General features: G+C 34.4%; 4 protein-coding genes across 4 annotated transcripts; all 4 read right to left on the reverse strand.

Moving 5' to 3' along the window:
* Positions 1-216: 216 nt before the first annotated feature.
* Positions 217-1,081, reverse strand: LOC101896845 (uncharacterized). Its single transcript, XM_005190182.4, has 3 exons — positions 710-1,081; positions 467-634; positions 217-394 (listed from the first exon to the last, which is right to left on the reverse strand). The coding sequence occupies exons 1-3, from the start codon at positions 959-961 to the stop codon at positions 224-226; spliced, it is 591 nt and encodes a 196-aa protein (XP_005190239.3). The 5' UTR covers positions 962-1,081; the 3' UTR covers positions 217-223.
* Positions 1,082-5,449: 4,368 nt separating this feature from the next.
* On the reverse strand, positions 5,450-6,610 carry LOC109613956 (uncharacterized). The gene is made up of 3 exons (XM_059127632.1): positions 6,197-6,610; positions 5,760-5,927; positions 5,450-5,694 (listed from the first exon to the last, which is right to left on the reverse strand). The coding sequence occupies exons 1-3, from the start codon at positions 6,428-6,430 to the stop codon at positions 5,521-5,523; spliced, it is 576 nt and encodes a 191-aa protein (XP_058983615.1). The 5' UTR covers positions 6,431-6,610; the 3' UTR covers positions 5,450-5,520.
* A 4,684-nt stretch (positions 6,611-11,294) lies between these two features.
* Positions 11,295-12,293, reverse strand: LOC101897016 (uncharacterized). Its single transcript, XM_020039146.2, has 3 exons — positions 11,911-12,293; positions 11,569-11,736; positions 11,295-11,498 (listed from the first exon to the last, which is right to left on the reverse strand). Exons 1-3 carry the CDS (start codon positions 12,151-12,153, stop codon positions 11,325-11,327), a joined length of 585 nt encoding a protein of 194 aa, XP_019894705.2. The 5' UTR covers positions 12,154-12,293; the 3' UTR covers positions 11,295-11,324.
* A 3,089-nt stretch (positions 12,294-15,382) lies between these two features.
* Positions 15,383-16,204, reverse strand: LOC131804582 (uncharacterized). Its single transcript, XM_059127634.1, has 3 exons — positions 15,885-16,204; positions 15,620-15,787; positions 15,383-15,557 (listed from the first exon to the last, which is right to left on the reverse strand). Exons 1-3 carry the CDS (start codon positions 16,134-16,136, stop codon positions 15,384-15,386), a joined length of 594 nt encoding a protein of 197 aa, XP_058983617.1. The 5' UTR covers positions 16,137-16,204; the 3' UTR covers position 15,383.
* Between the last annotated feature and the right edge of the window lie 3,655 nt (positions 16,205-19,859).

Consider the following 19,859-nt stretch of genomic DNA (forward strand, 5'->3'; position numbering starts at 1 on the left):
CTTAGTAATTTGTAGTGAAATTTGATGAAGAATATTTTCGTCTTTGACGTCAGCCGTCTAAAGTGTTGTTTTTAAGGAGAACTTTACAAAAACTCACATGAAGTACGAAATTAAGCCTAAAGTGTGTTTTTAGCATTTCCTGACGTTTAGATACAATTTAGAGTTATTTATTTATTTATTTATTTAATTGTTTAAAATTTGAAACTTAACCTATTCTTCTTTGTTATCTAACTTTTGCAAATACCCCAATCACTTCGAAACAATACGATTTCGGACGTTTCCTACCATTTTCGTCATAGGCATAGATGTTGACCACGATTTTATGGCGTCCCTCCAAGTTTATAAAATATTTTACAGTAGTATTCACATTATAGGGACGATAATGAATAGTGTGCTGGGAAGGGAAAAAACCAAAAAAAATTAGAAAAAAAAACAACAACAAGACCAACCAAATTTCTCAACCTACCCCAACATTGTTTATACATTTTCGCTCATTTTCGGGAACATTAACACTCCACACGGCATACCACGGAGCAAGTGGATCATATTGGACACGACAAAAGTCTCTGAGACGCATTGTGAGAATGGTTGGCTGCCAGGATCCGCGTTGAAATTTCAACATCTCTCCAATTACCTGGAGAAGAAAATAGCAAATTGGAAAGAAAATAAATTAAATTTATTTGTAATCCTAGGAAAAAAGAAAACTAACCTCCATGCGATCGGTAGGTTTTACATCTTTCCATATAAAGGTCATATTACCCTCAACGCGAACAACACCGTCATTATATTCCAAAATTATTTCGGATATATCAACAATATCTAGGATTCCATTGGTGCCGGGCTTATCAGGACAGGCGGTAAATATTTGATCATCGTCTGGTGTAAATTCATAGTCGGCTCCTTGTAACATCTGCCAGGAAAGTGTGAAGAATATCCACCCAGTTGGTTTTGGAAATAACATTTTCCTTTGTTGAAATTCCGTCGTTTTCCGCAAAGTTTCAAAGTTTTTTGAAATATTTGATCGGTTTGCTGGTATTATGTATTTATAGTGGCAGACTTATGCGCTACCCTATAATTTGCAACTTTGTATAATTTGCAATTTTGTATTTCACAACTTTGTATGTCAGATCGTCATCGGACAGGAATAATAATTACAATGTTGGAGTATAAATTAAAATACTTTTTAAAACAATGTTTACAATCGCGGATTTCTTTTCAAATATTTTTAAAACAATATTTAAGAAATATGTATTTTTTAAATAAAAAAAAAAAATTCGCATTTTTTTAAGGCGATTTGAAGTATTTTTGCGATTTTTTTCTTAACATTGATGGATACATTTTTTGATATATAATGAAAATAGAGTGTTCTTTCCGTTGGCGACTTATAGTGAAATTTAGTGTAGAATATTTTACTGTTTGATACTTTCTGTCTAAAACAAAGTTTTATGTTACTTTCATGCAAAACTTAAAAAAAAGCGCAACAAAAAATCATCCAAAAATAATTTTTTTTTATTTTTTTTTTCAACATTGATACAAATATTTTCCTGATAAATAATGAAGATAGAAAGTTGCTTCCTTTCATGACTTATAGTGAAATTTTGTGTAGAATATTTCCCTCTTTAATACTTTCTATGTAAAATGAAGATTTTTGCCATTTCCATGCATCAACTCGAAAAAAGGCCCAAACAAATTCCTATAAAAATATGGAATATTTTCAAGTATTTTTTCGCAACATTGATGTATATATTATCTTGATATGTAATGAAAATAGCAAGATCTTTTCTTTGGTGACTTATAGTGAAATTTGATGAAGAATATTTCCTCCTTTCAAATTTTTCGTCTAAAATGAGATTTTATGCTACTTTTATGCGTCAACTCAAAAAAAGATCGAATCAAAATCCTTCAAAAACTAAAAAATATTTTTTGCGTTTTCCTTGCAAATTTGATACAAATATTTTCTTGACATATAGTGAAACTAGAGATTTCTTATCGTTGGTGACCTATAGTTATATATGATGGAGAACATTTTTCTCTTTGATATTCTCCATCTGAAACGAAGTTTTGTATTAATTTCATGCATCAACTCGGAAACTGCCAAAAAATCCATTGACAAAATAGTAGATATTTTCGGCTTTTTGACAATATCAATACAAATATATTCTTGATATATAATGAAAATAGACATTTCTTTTCTTCGGTGACTTATAGTAAAATTTGATGGAGAATATTTCTTCTTTTCGAACTTTTTGTCTGAAATGAAATTTTATGTTACTTTCATGCGTCAATTCAAAAAAAGGGTCGAACAAAAATCCATCAAAAACTAGGAAATATTTTTTGCGTTTTCCTCACAAATTTGATACAAATATTTTCTTGATATATAATGGAACTAGAGATTTATTTTCTTTGGAGACATGTAGTGAAATTCGGTGCAGAACATTTTATCCTTTAAAACTTTCTGCCTAAAATTAAGTTTAAGTGTCAATTTTATGCATCAGCTTCAAAAGAAGGTCAAAGAAAAATCCATCAAAAAATAGAAAATATTTTTGTTTTTTTTTTTTACAATATTGGTTCAAATATTTTCTTGATATATATTAAATATTGACATTTCTTTTCTTTGGTGACTTATAGTGAAATTTGATTAAGAATGTTTTTCCCTTTGATACTATTCATCTAAAATTATTTTTTATATAACTTTCATTCATCAACTAAAAAGGCCGGAAAAATCCACCAAAAAATTGAAAATATTTTCTCATGTCTTCGCAACGTTGATTCAAATATTTTCTTGATATATAATAAAAAGAGAGACTTCTTTCTCTGTGGTGACTCATAGTAAAATTTACTGTAGAATATATTCCCCTTTAAAATTTTTTGTCTGAAATGAAGAATCCATCAAAAAAATATGAAATATTTTCTGGCTTTTTTCGCAATATTTATTAAAATATTTTTTTGTGAAATATCAAACATAGATCTTTCTTTTCTTTTGTGACTTATAGTAAAATTTTGTATAGAATATTTTCCCCACTAATACTTTCTGTCTAAAATAGAGTTTAATGCTACTTTCATGCATCAACTCGCAGAAAATAGTCAAAACAAATTCCATAAATAATATTATTTTAATTTCCTTTAAAATTCGATATATAATTAAAATAGAGAGTTCATATTTTTAGTAACCTCTAGTGAAATTTGATGAAGAATATTTCCGCCATTAGTACTATTTCTCAGAAATGAAGTTTTATATCACTTTCATGCATCAACTCAAAAAAAGACCCAAAAAATCCATCAAAAAATATAAAATATTTTCTCGTTTTCTTCGCAACATTGATTCAAATATTTTCTTGATATATAATGAAAACAGAGATTTCTTTTCTTTGGTGGCTCATAGTAAAATTTGGTATTGACTATTTCTCCTTTGATAGCATCTGTCTAAAATAAAGTTTAATGCTACTTTCATGCATCAACTCAACAGTCAAAGCAAATTCCATCAAAAAATACAAAATATTTTGTCGATTTTTCTTTTCAACATTGTTACAGGTATTTTCTTGATATATAATTAAAATAGGGATTTCATTTATTTGGTGACTCATAGTGAAATTTACTGTTAAATATATTCCCCTTTAAAAGTTTTTGTCTAAAATAAAGTTTTATGTCACTTTCATGCATCAACTTAAAACAGGCCGAAAGAAGTCCATCAAAAATTTGAAAATATTTTCTCGTTTTTTTTTTTTTGCAACATTGATTCAAATATATTTTGGATATATAATGAAAATAGATATTTCTTTTCTTTGGGAGCTCACAATATAATTTGATATAGAATATTTTCTCCTTCGATAGCTTCTGTCTAAAATAAAGTCTAATGCTATTTTCATACATCAACTCAAAAAACAGCCAAAGCTAATTCCATAAAAAAAAGAAATATTTTGTCGATTTTTTTCCAACATTGTTACAGGTATTTTCTTAATATATAATTAAAATAGAGATTTCTTTTCTTTGATGACCCATAGTGAAATTTACTGTAGAATATATTCCCCTTTAAAAGTTTTTTTCTAACATAAAGTTTTATGTCACTTTCATGCATCAACTCAAAAAAGGCCGAAAAAAGTCCATCAAAAAAATTGAAAGTATTTTCTCGTTTTTTTTTTTTTTTTTTCAACATTGGTTCAAATATTTTCTTGATATATAACAAAAAAAGAGGTTTATTATCTTTGATGGCTCATAGTAAAAATTGGTATAGAATATTTTCTCCTTTGATAGTTTCTGTCTAAAATAAAATTAAAAGCTACTTTCATCAACTCAAAAAACAGCCAAAGCAAATTCCATCTAAAAATAAAAAAATATTAAAAAAATAATAAAATATAATATAGAATGAAAATAGAGATTTCTTTTATTTGGTGACTCATAGTGAAATTTACTGTTGAATATATTCCCCTTTAATACTTTCTGTATAAAATGAAGTTTTATGTCACTTTCATGCATCAACACAAAAATATACCAAAGAAAAATCTATCAAATAAACACATCTTTTTTTCCGAAATATTGATAGATACAAATATTTCCTTGATATACAATAAAAATATGGACCTCATTTCTTTGGTGACTTTTCGTAAAATTTGGTGCAGAATAGTTTTCCCTCTGATATTTTTTGTCTAAAATGAAGTTTAGTGTCACTTTCATGCCTCGAATCGAAAAAAGAGCAAAGAAAAATCCCTCAAAAAATTAGAAGTATTTTTTGCGTTTTTTATAACATTAAAAGAAATATTTTCTTGATATAAAAAGGGAATAAGGACATCTTCTCTTTCGTAACTTATAGTGAAATTTGATGAAGAATATTTTCGTCTTTGACGTTATCCTTCTAAAATGTTGCTTTATTGGAGAATTTTACATAAACTCACATGAAATACAACATTAACCCCAAGATGTGTTTTTAGCATTTATGAATTCTTGGGGTTCTGATAAGATTTAAAGTTTTGATTTGTTCTGCGACCTATAGTGAAAATCTATGGCAAATAATTTTGTAAAATATTTTGGTTTGCTACAATCCCATTTTAAGGGAGTTCTTAGCTTTAAAAAAAGGACCAAAAGACTCCTTTGGTGAGTCGCTTGAGGTTTAATTTTTTCCAGTAAAATAATCCTTGTATTGCGATCAGGGATTTTAAGGAACCTCAATTCGAAATTTTCCAAAAAAAAAAACTTGGGAGAATGGGCTACCTGGCACTCCACCAACATGACCCCTTTTGAGACTCGTTTAAGGGTTAAAATGGTAGACCAAAATAATCCTCAAATTGCTATCAGTAATATATGCCGAAGACATATTTATCAAAAAAAGACAGAATTCCAAGGAATCTTATTTCGAAAATTTATAATAAAAAAATGTAGGAGATGGGAAACTTGCCATACTTCACCCCCTCCTACACCACGCTTTAATTCCATAATCTGCTGAGTTTCTCCTGTATTTATTTTTTTTCTGTTGCTTTGTGTTATTCATTTATTTTCTCTGTCATATTCCTATTTTTTTACTCTGTTTCATTTCACTTTAATAAATTCACCAGAAATTTGAAAACAAACAGCAGCATTACGACGCTTAACATTCTGTTTATCATAGGCATCCAGGTGGATGACGATTTTGTGACGGCCCTCCATGTTGGTGGGAAAATCGTTGACAGTTTCCACATCGAATGGCTGGTAATGGTAAACATGCTGTAAATGCAAAATAAATATTTTAAATTATTATTAAAAAAATAAAATTTAGCACATTTTATTACTCCATAATGATTTATGCATTTTCGGTGCTCCTCGCGGATGTGACGAGTCCATATGTCATACCATATTGAGTTGTTATCAAATTGACGCTCACAGAAATTAAAAACTCGCACGAAGAAGGTTGTTGGCTGCCAAGTGCCACGTTGGAATTTGAAGAGTTCGCCATAGCCCTGAACAAAACACAAAAAGTGAGGGAGAGAGAGAGAGAGAGAATAAATATATATATATATATATATATATATATATATATATATATATATATATATATATATATATATATATATATAATATATGTATATATATATATATATATATATATATATATATATATATATATATATATATATATATATATATATATATATATATATATATATACATATATATTTATATATATATATATATATATACAATTAAGAAAAAATTAATCCCAACTTACAGCAATCCGATCTGTGGGCTCCACATCCTCCCACATCATTTTAGCCTCACCGCTACAGCTAACATAGCCCTCATTGAATTCAATTGTAAGTCCCGTTAAATCGACTATGTCAAAAATTCCCTTAGTGTCCGGCATATTTGGACAATCTTCAGCAATATCCTCACTGTCCCGTATAAAATCGAAACGATGTCCAGCCGCCAGGGAAACTGAACCCAAAATCCAAATCCACAGCATTTTTCAAAAGGTGTAGTATTTCTCTCGGCGGAATACGAAATAATACAATTCAATAAAATTCCACATTCCGTTTTATATCTGTTGTGCAATTTTGAAATAAAAATGTGATTCTAATTTTATCTTAGATTATTCGGATAATCTGTAACAGCATTAAATGGTATCAGTAAACAAATTAAAATTATTATTTTCATGGGGAGGCAACAACAGCTGCAGAAATGCTGGTACCATTTAATCGCAAGCACATAATTATACCCTACACCACATAGCGGTAAGGGTATTATGTCTTTGGGCATTTGTTTGTAACAGGGGGAAGGAAGCGCGATAGACCCATGGTTACTTTTGAGGATCTTCATAGAATCACTTTCTGAGTCGATTTATGCATGTAAGTCGCACTTATTATCCGATTGAGATTAAATTTTGCAAACAATATTTGTTTGGCCCAAGGACGAACCCTATTGAAATTGGTGATAATCGGAACACATTTAGATATAGCTCCCATATATCTTCAACCGATTTCGGGTTAGTTGTGCACCAAATGGCCAATATAAGTCCAAATGATCTGAATTTTGGAATATCCCACCGAATTCAGTCTAGAAGCAAGTAAAATCAAATTTGGTGAATATTAGTTCAGATATAGCTATAGCTCCCATATATATGTTTCATCCGATTTGGAGTTTTAAGTTCTTCACATGCAATCCAGAAAAATGTTATTTAGTACAGGACATCAGATACTGCTCGAAAATGCCTCTGTTTTTAATTTAAAATTCAATTAAAAAATTTTTACTTCTACTACATGTGTCTCGTACCATCGCTCGATACCGTGACACTGGTAGCGTAGCCCAACATCAAGGAGGTGGATGGAAGAAAACATCAACATCAGCAGAAATGGTTTGAAAAGTAATGAAACGACTTGATCGAAACCCGCGTCGCAATGGCCGAAAAATGGCTCGTGAGCTGAACATATCGCAATATTCCATTCGGCAAATATTGTAAAATGAGCTCGGGGTAACGCCATGAAAATTTCAAAAAGTGCAAGAACTTATACCGCAACGGAAAGAAAGTAGACTCAAAAGAGCTAAAGAGTTGCTTCGCTTGGCCGAATGTGGTGAACTGCCGAATTTGGTTTTCTCCGATGAGAAAACATTCCATTTGTTGGTCACCAGAACTCAAGCGCCGGCCATGGTGATGGTGCCGGCCGCCATAACGCCCGATGATCGCTCTCCGCTCGTATTAATCAACCGTGGCGTCAGAATAAATGCCGAAAATATTCTGAAGGGTGTATTAATGCCATGGGCACGCAGACCTTGGACATTCCAACAGACTCAGCAACATCGCATTCAGCACGCGCCACCCAATGGTTACAAAATGAGGTTCCTCGCTTCATTTCCAGCACACAATGCCACCAAAATCTCCGGATAACAATCCGTTGGACTATTGTGACTGAAGTATATTGGAAAGCAAAGTTGGCACTAAAAATACCAAAGTGTCGATCACCTCAAGCAAGCGCTTCGCAGGGAATGGGCCAAAATACCGCAGAGCAACGTTCGGGCAGCATGTGATGGCCGTTCATTGACCGTATAAAGGCCATAATTCGTGCCAAAGGTGACCAACTCGAATAAATCTAAACTTATTCTAAAATTCCGACATTTTCTTTACAAAAAGAAATGGAAAAACTATAGCATTTGACTTAGTTGCAGTTTTTAATCTCACAGAATATCCTTTCAGGGTCTTCAATAAAAGAAGACGTTGTCCAATCTTCTGTAATGGGACTATCTTTCAAGGTTTTTATTCAAAAGATAGTTTGAAGGTCTTATATATAAAGAAGGCATTCTGAAAGTTTTCTATAAACAAACCACAATTGCAATGGCTTCTTAAAATTGAAAATGATTCCAATCTACAAAAAGTCCTTTTAATGAACTTCTATAATGAAGAGACCTTCCAATTCCTCTATAATGGAAGACCTTTGAAAGGTCTAGAAGGAGACGAACTTTCACCTAGGTCGTCGATCAATAGCCGACAAAATACGCACAGACGTGTGACTCGTCCGCAGTCTCGTTTCTAGTTAGCCACGATTTGAGCCAGCTATCCCAGTGCTTATCACGCTCCCAGCACTTCGCAAGCTCCCAACGCTTTGCCCGCTCCCAGTTTTTTAATAAGCTCCCAGCTCTTAAGCAGCTCAAGTTCACAGCCAGTTCACTGTTCTTAGCCAGCTCCCACTAACCGATCTTTTCCCACAGAAAACCCGAATAACACAAAGTATAGTCACACACCCATCGACAGTCGAAACAAACAGCCACCAGATTGCCCAGAACCGAAGGCCACCCAATTACCTCGAGCCGACCACAATCCGAGTAGCGCAGAGCCGAACTACTCACACGACAACTGCCGAGACGACATCAAACCGATTACCCAACCCGAAGGCGAACCGATTACCGCGAGCCGATCACAATTCGAGTAGTGCACACACGTCTGATCTCCACCTGGACCGACAGCATCCGAAAACAGCCTTTTCCCATAGAAGACTTTTTTAAAGATTTTCTATATGGGACATATTTTGGATACTTGCCCTTCATAGAAGACATCTTGAAAAGCGTTTTTCCATAGAAAAAGTTTTGAGAAGTAATTTCCCATCAAAGGCCTTCAAATGAGATCTGCATCTATGGAAAGCCCTTTCAAATGTCTTCTACAATAGGAAATTTTTTGAAAAAGAATTTTTGCATAGAAAACCTTTTGAAAAGACTTCTTCCACAGATGACGGCCATCTTAAGCAGAGGGTCTTTTACAGAGTTCTTCCCTCTTCGAATATCTTTTAGAAGAGCTTCCAAACCTTTTTTCTAACCCTTAAAAAATTCCATTCCATGGAAAATCCTAAAAATCCCTCTTCCATACAAAACTACTGAGAAGACCATTGGCAATTTCATTAAATAGTTTCTTTGGCAATATTACCGATATCAATTAGAGGATTATTTTTGTGTAACATAACATAACCCTCAAGCGAGTCACCAAAGGAGTCTTGTTGGTGGAGTGAAGATCTCCATTTTTCCAAATTTTTATTTTTTTTTTTTAATTTCTAGTTGTGATTTGAGGTGGCCTTTTTTAATAGAAAGCTCTTGGCTAAGTCGAAAAAAGACAAGAGAAAAATTCATAAAAAAAATCCTTCGTTTTTTCGCAAAATTGATTCAATGATTTTCTTGATATATAAGGAAAATATAGATTTCTTTTCTTTGGAGACTTATAGTAAAATTTGCTGTAGAATATTACTCTATTTGATACTTTCTGTATAAAATGATGATTTTTGTAAGTTTTATGTATCAACTCGAAAGAGGACGGATAAAATCCATCAAAAAAAACAGCAAAAAATTGCGAGTTTTTTTTCGCAACATTGGTGGATATATGTTCTTGATATATAATGAAAATAGAGAGTTCTCTTCTTTGGTGACTTACAGTGAAATTTGATGGAGAATATTTTTCTCTTCGATGTCGTTCTTCTAAAATGTTGTTTTATTGGAGAATTTTTCATAAAATCAGATGAAGGTCGTACTTAGCCCTAAAATGTGTTTGTGAATATTTAGAAATCCCTGCTGTTTAGGTTGTATTTAGAGTTTTTATGTATTCTGGGACCTATAGTAAAATTAGACGACAAATAATTTTGTAGTATATTTTAATTTGCTACGATCTCATTTAAAGGGATTTTTAACCATTTTTTGAAAAATGGACAAAAATTACACATATTCTTGGCTTGTTTGGGGGTTAAAATGTACCACCCGAAAAATCGTCGAAGACACTATATACCTAAAATGCATGCATTTTAAGGGATATTAACCCGAAAATTTCTAAAGAAAACTTAAAGAGTGGGGATCTTGCCGCACAAAACCAAAATTACCTCTTTGGTGACTCGCTTGAGAGTTATAATGTTTAACCGAAATATTCCTCGTATTTTTATAAGTATAAGTAGAATATTTTGTTTTGCTACGATCTCATTTAAAAGGAGTTTTCAAACATTTTTTGTTAAAAGGGCAAAAAAGTCCCCTTTGTCGACTCGCTTGAGGGTTAGAATGTCTAACCCGAATAATCCTCCTATTATTATCATTAATATCGTCCAAGACATTATATACCTAAAATGCATGCATTTTAAGGAATATTAATCCGAAAATATCAAAAAAAATTAAAAGATAGGGGAACTTGCCTCACTACACCAAGAGGACCCCTTTGGTGGCACGCTTGGGAGTTATAATGCCTAACAAAAATATTCCTCGTATTATTATAAATATAAGTAGAATATTTTGGTGTTTTCAATTTTTTTTTTTTTTTTGTAAAAAGGACAAAAAGGACCCCTTTGTTGACTCCCTTGAGTTTTAAAATGTTTAACCCGGATAATCCTCCTATTATTATCAATAATATATATTCCAAGCCACTATATACCTAAAATGCATGGATTCCAAGGAATATTAATCCCAAAAAAATACGAATATTAATCAAAAAAATTAAAGAGGGGGGATCTTACCCTTCTACTTCGGCAAAAGGACCCCTTTTGGTGACTCACTTGAGAGTTAAAAGGTTTGACCGAATTATAGCCCGTATTTAAAGTAAGTAAAAGTACTACAACGCAAAAAGTCCAATTAATTTTAAGTTGAATATTTCAAAAAATTTGTGGAAGTATGAAGAATTTGCTGCCCTCCACCCCCTCCTATTTAGGTTACTTGGCAATGTAATCTTTGAAAACGCCAATCTTCTATTTTTATCTCGACTTTCATAATCTGCTAAACTTTTCCTGGAATACTTCTTTTCCTTGGCTTAAATTCGTTATACTTTCAAAAGCATTTGAAGGCAATCATCCTACCCGCCATTCTTTTCCATCCGATTTCAGATTAAATTATTTATTTCCACTGAAACCTTATTTCACTTTAATAAATTCACCAGAAATTTGAAAACACACTTCAGCATTGGCACGTCGAACATTAAACTTGTCATAGGCATCCAGATGGATGACGATTTTATGAAGCCCCTCCATGTTGGTGGGAAAATAGCTTACAGTCTCCACATCAAATGGTTCATAATGGTAGACATGCTGCAATACATAAAAAGTATTCAAAATTATTATGAAAAGGGAATTTCCGAGAATTTTAAATATGTTTTACTTCATAATTATTTATGCATTTCTGGTCCTCCCGGCGTATGTGACGACTCCAGACATTATACCATATTGTGGTGGCATCAAATTGTCGCTTACAGAAGTTAAACTCATGTACCAGTACGGTTGTTGGCTGCCAAGTGCCACGTTGAAATTTGAAGAGCTCAGAGTAGCCCTACAAAAAAACGAGAGAGAGGGAGAGAGAGAGAGCAAGATTAGATTATTTTTGGGTTAAAAACACATTTTTAACGTCACATATCCTGTGGGGACACATATCCTGTAAGGACATATATCCTGTGGAGACACATATATCCTGTAAGGATACATCTCCTTTGTGAAAGTTTCTTACATAAACACGATCCGTGGCTTCCACACCCTTCCAATGCATTGTCATTTGGCCCCTGCCGCTAACATAGCCCTCTTTGAATTCAATTATAAATTCCGATAAATCAACAATGTCATGGATTCCCATTGCCTCTGGTCGATCTGGACACTTTTCGAAAATTTCATCATTATCCACAATAAAATCGAAATAAGATCCCATTACTAGGGATATGGAACAAACTATCCAAATCCAAGGCAATTCCCCCATGGTTTTTCGACTCTCACGTTTACACACAAAAGAACCCAGGTTGCAGTGTGACAACTCCTTTTATATTTGTTGGATTTGACATTTAAATAATGGCTAGCGATTAATTTCTCATTAAAGATAATTTTGTTAAAAGATAATCGGAAATAGAATTAATTTGTAACGCAATTACGATCACAGTGAAGGGTAAAACTTTGGAGTTACGAACAGTTAACTGATGTTTATAATATAAAAATTATTTTTCTAAATTGTTACCACTCTCTAACTTCGGATTTTTTTGCCATGCTTTATTAAAATGGCTATAACTCAATTCAAAATTAATTTTTTCAAATCGCTATAACTCTTTTTGTCAGTTTTGTTCAAAGGAGTCCTTCTAACGGTCAACCAATTATAAAAAGGCTCTCAAAGATCATCTGTCTTCAGGGTGAGATGAAAAAACTGCAACCAACTTCAGACTGCTGTCATTTCCAAGCCACTCGTCCGACAGCTGTTAGAATTATTCCAGTGACAGGTCATTATATTGTTTACAAGCGCACAAAAGCATTTTGGTGAGAATTTTCCAGAAAAAAAGTTATTCGTGATGGAATTCAAGCGTTATAGTGTGATTTCTTTATATTTGGCTGGAAAAGCACATGTGGCTATCGTTAGAGCACTCCAGCATTTAATTGTGATACTGGTAGGGTAGCCCGACGTCAAGGAAGTAGACGGAAGAAAACTGCAACATAAGCAGAAATGGTTTGAAAAATAAATAAGCTACTTGATCGAAACCCACGTCGCAGTGGCCGAAAAATGGCTCGTGAGCTAAACATATCGCAATATGCGATTCGGCAAATATTGAAAAATTTGCTCGGGGTAAAGCCATTGAAATTCCAAAAAGTGCAAGAACTTACACCGCAACGAAAGTGGTGAACTGCCGAAATTGGTTTTCTCCGATGACCAGCAGATTGTAAAGATTGTCCAGCAGATCGTATGTCGTTTGGCCACCAAAACTCAAGCCCCGGCCATGGTGATGGTGTGGGCCGCCATAACACCCGATGGTCGATCTCCGCCAGCATTAATCTACCGTGGCATCAGAATAAATACCGAATATTATCGTGAAAATATTCTGGAGGGTGTATTAAAACCTTGGGCACGCAAACATTTTATCCGCAGACCTTGGCCAATCCAACAGGACTCAGCACCATTGCACTCAGCACGCGCCACCCAAGAATGGTTACAAAATGAGGTTCCTCACTTCATTTCCAGCGCACAATGGCCACCAAAATCAATACGTTGGATTATTTTGTCTGGAGTATTTTGGAAAGCAAGGTTGGCACTACAAAATACCAAAGTATCGATCACCTCAAGTAAGTGCTTCGCCGAGAATGGGGCAAAGTAACACAGAGCAACATCCGGGCAGCGTGTGACGGTTTCATTGGCCGTTTGAAGGCCACAATACGTGCCAAAGGTGATCAATTCGAACAAATCTCAACTTATTCTTAAATTGGATGGTATTTCCGACATTTTTTGCTTTCATTCAATAAAATTTAAAAAAAAAATAAAAATTATGGTGTTTGACTTTTTGCAGTTTTTTTATCGCACCCTGGAGCTGTGCGAAGACCTGGACCAGCATAGACAATTTTCTGTCATGGGCTGTAATATCCATTACGAACTTTAAATATGACATCTCAAACAATTTCGGTGAATATTGTACCTAAACTCGTCAAAATACCGAATATAGGGAGGTACTGGTATATGGGCATATACGAAGACCTGCATAGAAAATTTTCTGTCACAGACTGTAGTTCCCATTACGAACTCTAAATACGTAATTTGAAACAATTCCGGTGAATAATGACGCTAAAATCTCCAAAATACCGAATATCGGGAGATACCGTTATATGGGGGCTATACGAAGGTATGAACCTGCACAGACAATTTTCGTTCATAGGTTGTAGTATTCATTATGAACTTCGAATACCAAATTTGTAACAATTCCGGTTAATAATGCCGCTAAAATAATAAAAAAAAAAACCGTATATAGGGAGGTACCCTTATATGGTGGCTATACGAAGACGTAGACATGCACAGATAATCTTCTGTCTTAGGCTGTAGTATCCATTTCGAACTTCAAACACCAAATTTGAAATAATTCCGGTAAATAATGCCGCTAATATTATCAAAATACCGAATATCGGGAGGTACCGCTATATGGGGGCTATACGAAGACGTGGACCTGCACAGACAATTTTCTGTCTTAGGCTGTAGTATCCATTACGAACTTCAAATACCAAATTTGAAACAATTCCTGTAAATAATGTCGCTAAAATCATCAAAATACCGAATATCGGGAGGTACCGTTATATGGGGGCTATACGAAGACGTGGAGCTGCACAAACAATTTTCTGTGTTAGGCTGTAGTATCCATTGCGAACTTCAAATACTAAATTAGAAACAATTTCGGTGAATAATGACGCTAAAATCTTTAAAATACCGAATATCGGGAGGTACCGTTATATGGGGGCTATACGAAGACGTGGACCTACATGGCCCATTTACGAACTTAACCTGCCTGCTGAAAAAATAAACATTTGTTCAAAATTTTAGCCTTCTATCTCAATTTGTTCGAAAGATGGCGTGATTAGAACAGACAGACGGTCAGACAGACAAACGGACACACAGACAGTCGAACATCGCTAAATCGACTTAGAATTTTACGCTGATCAAGAATATACATACTTTTTTGTCTGACATGAGTATTCCGAGGAGTTACAAACGGAATGACAAACTTAATATACCCATACTTTGGTGGAGGGTATAAAAAAATGTGAAAGAGGGGGAACTCCGAACGGCACTCCACCAAATGGATATCTTTGATGACTCACTTGAGAGATAAAATATTGTACTAAAAAAGTCCTCGAAATATTATTGGGCAATATACCTAAAATGCAAGGAGTGCCATAAATTTATTTGAAAATTTTAAAAATGTAGATGCAGCACTCCACACCCTCCGATTCGGGTAAATTTGTGATATAACCTTTCAAAATGCCAATCTTCCATTTTAGCTTCACTTTTATATAATATACGAAGTTTTTTCCGGAATAATTCAAAAAAGTCAATATTCTCAACCTTTATAATCTATTATGTTTATCCTGGAATATCCTTGACTAGGATCTGCTATATTTTCAAAAGCATTTGAAAACAAATTTTTCTCTATCCGATTTTAGATAAATTTATTTATTTCTACTAAAACCTCATTTGACTTTTATAAATTCGCCAGTAATTTGAAAACAAACTTCTGCATTGGGGCGTCTAACATTTGAATTGTCATAGGCATCCAGGTGGATGACGATTTTATGACGTCCCTCCATGTTCATGGGAAAATAGTTTACCGTCTCCACATCAAATGGTTCGTAACGATAGACATGCTGAAATACACCAAAAAAAATGTTGAAAGAAAATAGATTTGAAAATTTAAAAAAATTATTACTCCATAATTATTTATGCATTTTTGGTCCTCCTTGCGTATGTGGCGACTCCAGACATTATACCATATCGTGTTGGTATCAAATTGTCGCTCACAAAAACTAAACGCGCGTACCAACACGGTTGTTGGCTGCCAAGTGCCACGTTGAAATTTGAAGACCTCCGCATAACCCTGCAACGAAAAAAAAAACGAAAGAAGAATATTACATTCCGGCTTGGAGGAAAGAAATATCCTCAAGGATACATCTCCTCCATTGGGAGAATCTTACATCAACACGATCCGTGGCTTCCACACCCTCCCAATGCATTGTCATCTGGCCCCAGCCGCTAATATAGCCCTCATTGAATTCAATTGTAAATTCCGATAAATTAATAAAGTCACGAATTCCCTGTACATTTGGCCTATCTGGACACCTCTCGAAAATATCATCATTATCCACAATGAAATCGAAGCGGGGCCCCACAACTGGGGAAATAATATAAAATAGGCAAATCCAAGGCTTTAGAAGCATTCTAGCCATTTTTAACGGACACTTAAGTTTAGACAAAACAACGCCGAATTTCTGTGGCGTAATTCGTTTTATATATTTCGATCTGCTCTAGAAATGGGTGGAGATTAATTTGACATGTTGTTAATAAATAATCAGTAACAGAAATCAACGAAATTTAAATTATGGGTATTACCGAAGGCAACTACAGTAAAGGGCAAAATTTAAGTGTCATGAACAGCTTACTGATACTAATACACTGAGGACCTAATATATCAATGGTAGAATAAATAGAACTCTTTAAATATTGGCTTTTCGGAGTATTTAGCACGAATGTGGCTTCAGTGTTTTAACAATGAACAACTCATTTCTTAACATGGCTGTAACTCCTTATTTTTATTCTGTTTTCCTGAAATGAAAAGAGATTTTTTTAATAGTTTTTTCCTCAGTGTTTTTTTTAAGAATAAGAGAAAAATAAATGGTGAGACAAAAAAAATTTTAATTAATTAATTTTTACATTTTTTTAATTCTTTTGAATGAAAGCAAAAAATGTCGGAAGTAGCATCAAATTTTAGAATAAGTTTAGATTTGTCGGAATTGGTCACCTTTGGCACGAATTATGGTCTTCAAACGGCCAATGAAACCGTCACACGCTGTCCAAATGTTGCTTTGCAGTATTTTGGCCCATTCCCGGCGAAGCGCTTGCTTGAGGTGATCGACACTTTGGTATTTTTTAGTGCCAACCTTGCTTTCCAAAATACTCCAGATACAATAGTCCAACGGATTGGTATCCGGAGATTTTGGTGGCCATTGGGCGCTGGAAATGAAGCGAGGAACCTTATTTTGTAACCATTCTTGAGTGGCGAATGCTGAAAGCGATTGTGCTGAGTCCTAGTCCAAAATGTTTGCGTGCCTAAGGCTTTAATACACCCACCAGAATATTTTTGCGATAATATTCGGCATTTATTCTGATACCACGGTCGATTAATACGAGCGGAGAGCGACAATCAGCTGTTATAGCGTCCCACACCATCACCATGTCCGGCGCTTGAGTTCTGATGGCTGGTGGCCAACCGAAGGTGCAAATTTTCAGCTGACCTCTCTGGCAAGTAAACACGATCATTTTGTTTGTTTACAAACTGCTGGACAACGAATGTTTTCTCATCGGCATCGGAGAAAATCAAATTCGGCAGTTCACCACTTTCGGCCAAGCGAAGCAACTCTTTAGCTCTTTTGAGTCTATTTTCTTTCTATTGCGGTGTAAGTTCTTGCACTTTTTGGAATTTTATTGGCTTTACCCCGAACTCATTTTTCAATGTTTGCCTAATGCGACGCGGGTTTGGATCAAATCGCTTCTTTACTTTTCGAACCATTTCTGCTGATGTTGCTGTTTTTTCCGTCCACTTTCTTGACGTAGGGCTTCGCTACCATTATCCGGTAACGAGCGGTGGTACGAGACACAGCAGAAATGGTTCGAAAAGTAAAGAAGCAACTTGATCAAAACCCGCGTCGCAGTGGCCGAAAAATGGCTGGTGAGCTAAGCATATCACAATATTCCATTCGGCTAATATTGAAAAATGAGTTCGGGGTAAAGCCATTGAAATTCCAAAAAGTGCAAGAACTTACACCGCAATCGAAAGAAAATAGACTCAATAGAGCTTAAGAATTGCTCCGCTTGGCCGAAAGTGATGAACTGTCGAAATTGGTTTTCTCCGATGAGAAAACATTCGTTGTCCAACAGTTTCTAAACAAACAAAATGATCGAGTTTACTTGCCAAAGAGGTCAGCTGAAAATGTGCACCTTTGGTTGGCAACCAGAACTCAACGCCGGCCATGGTGATGGTGTGGGCTCCCATAACAGCCGATGGTCGCTCTCCGCTCGTATTAATCGATTATCGCGATAATATTCTGGAGGGTGTATTAAAGCCCTGGGCAGGCAAACATTTTGGACATTCCAACAGGACTCCATCACACCATCGCACTCAGTACTCGCTACCCAAGAATGGTTACAAAAATGAGGTTCCACGCTTCATTTCCAGCGCACAATGGCCACCAAAAGCTCCGGACACTAATCCATTGGGCTATTGTGTCTGGTGTATTTTGGAAAGCAAGGTTGGCACTAAAAAATGCCAAAAATACCTAAAAATACCAGAAAACAACTTTCACAGATCTTCTCACTATAAAGGAGCTTTTACAGTTCATCTGTATATAGAAGAGATTTTTAAGCCCTTTTACAAGTTCTTTTATCCATAGAGGCCCTATTACAGTTCGTCCACCCATAGAAGAGCTTTTAATTTTTTTTTACAGTTCATCTGTATATAGAAGAGATTTTTAAGCCCTTTTACAAGTTCTTTTATCCATAGAGGCCCTATTACAGTTCGTCCACCCATAGAAGAGCTTTTAATTTTTTTTTACAATAACTACAGAAGAACATTTAAAGCTTTTCTGCTTATGGAAGTCTTTATAAAGGTCACCTATCTATAGCTGAGCTTTTAAAGATCGTCTGCTTATAGAAACGGGTTTAAAGCTCTTCGGAAATATTTGAAAGATATTCTGTTCATAGAATAGCTTTTAAAGATCCTCTATTAACAGAAAAACGTTCTTTTTTTTTTTTTTTTTTTTTTGATTAACCTAGTCTTTGGTCCATTGAAGTTCTTCCTAAGGTCACTCAGGTTGTGAAATATATCCCATGTATAAAAGAGCTTTTCATTTCCTCTGTGTATAAAAAGATTTAAATCACTCTAGGAAAGCTTTTAAAGCTCTTCTGCTTATTAAAGAAGGCCTTTTTATGGTCTTTTGACCATAGAAGTTCTTCTAAATGTCATCGATCTTTAGAAGAGCTTTTAAAGGCCGTCTGCCCATGAACAGGATTGGAAAGATCTTTGGAGTATGCAAGAGATTTTAAGGGCGTACTGTCTGCAATATGTATTTGAAAGATTTTGAGCTTTTACAAATAATCTGCCTATAAAATGACCTTAGGTGAGCTTTTAAAGAGAGCTCTTCTACTTATGGAAACCCTTAAGGTAAGGTATTTTGTCCATAGAAGTCATTTGTCTAAAGTCCTTTGCCTAAAGAAGAGGTTTAACATTCCTCCGCCTATTAAAGGCTTTATGTAATACAGTTTACCTTCTTTCAGTAAAAAGAGCTTTTGCTAAATTTTACTAAATTAATAACTTATCCATATTTTAAAGATCCTTTGCGTATATTACACCCTCAAAATGTTAAGGCTTCCCTTTGAGCTTTTTCCTCATCAATTACAGATATAACAAGTAAGCAAAGGCTACAGTCGAGCGGGGCCGACCGTTGAATACCCTACAACACTATAATAAATGATAGAGTTTATATAGGCCAGATACGCGAAAAAATTCCACAAGATATTGTGACAATTAATAAAAGAAAACCTTCAAGTTTCGTTCTCTATTTTTTGAATAATAGAAACTTTAACTAATTTGCTCATTTCCAATTTATATGTAGATGTTGCACATAAACGGTCTCCTAAATCTGGGACCAATATTACCCAAAGACCTATAATCTCTCAGAAGTGGCAAAAGATTAACATTTATTATTGGTTTTTGACTGAAACGCATCTATATGAGATACAGACATTTGACTATATTCTTCAACGAAATCAGCCTTAACGAAATAGTCAGAAGTGCGACTTTCCTGTATTTGTGAATCCTCCAAAAAGACACTGGAATGGATATTTTCGTATTTTGTCTTCAAAAGTTGGCAAACTCCTTCACACATTGAATATTT

The sequence above is a fragment of the Musca domestica genome, unplaced genomic scaffold (assembly GCF_030504385.1).
Source record: "Musca domestica strain aabys unplaced genomic scaffold, Musca_domestica.polishedcontigs.V.1.1 46, whole genome shotgun sequence".
NCBI lineage: Eukaryota > Metazoa > Arthropoda > Insecta > Diptera > Muscidae > Musca > Musca domestica.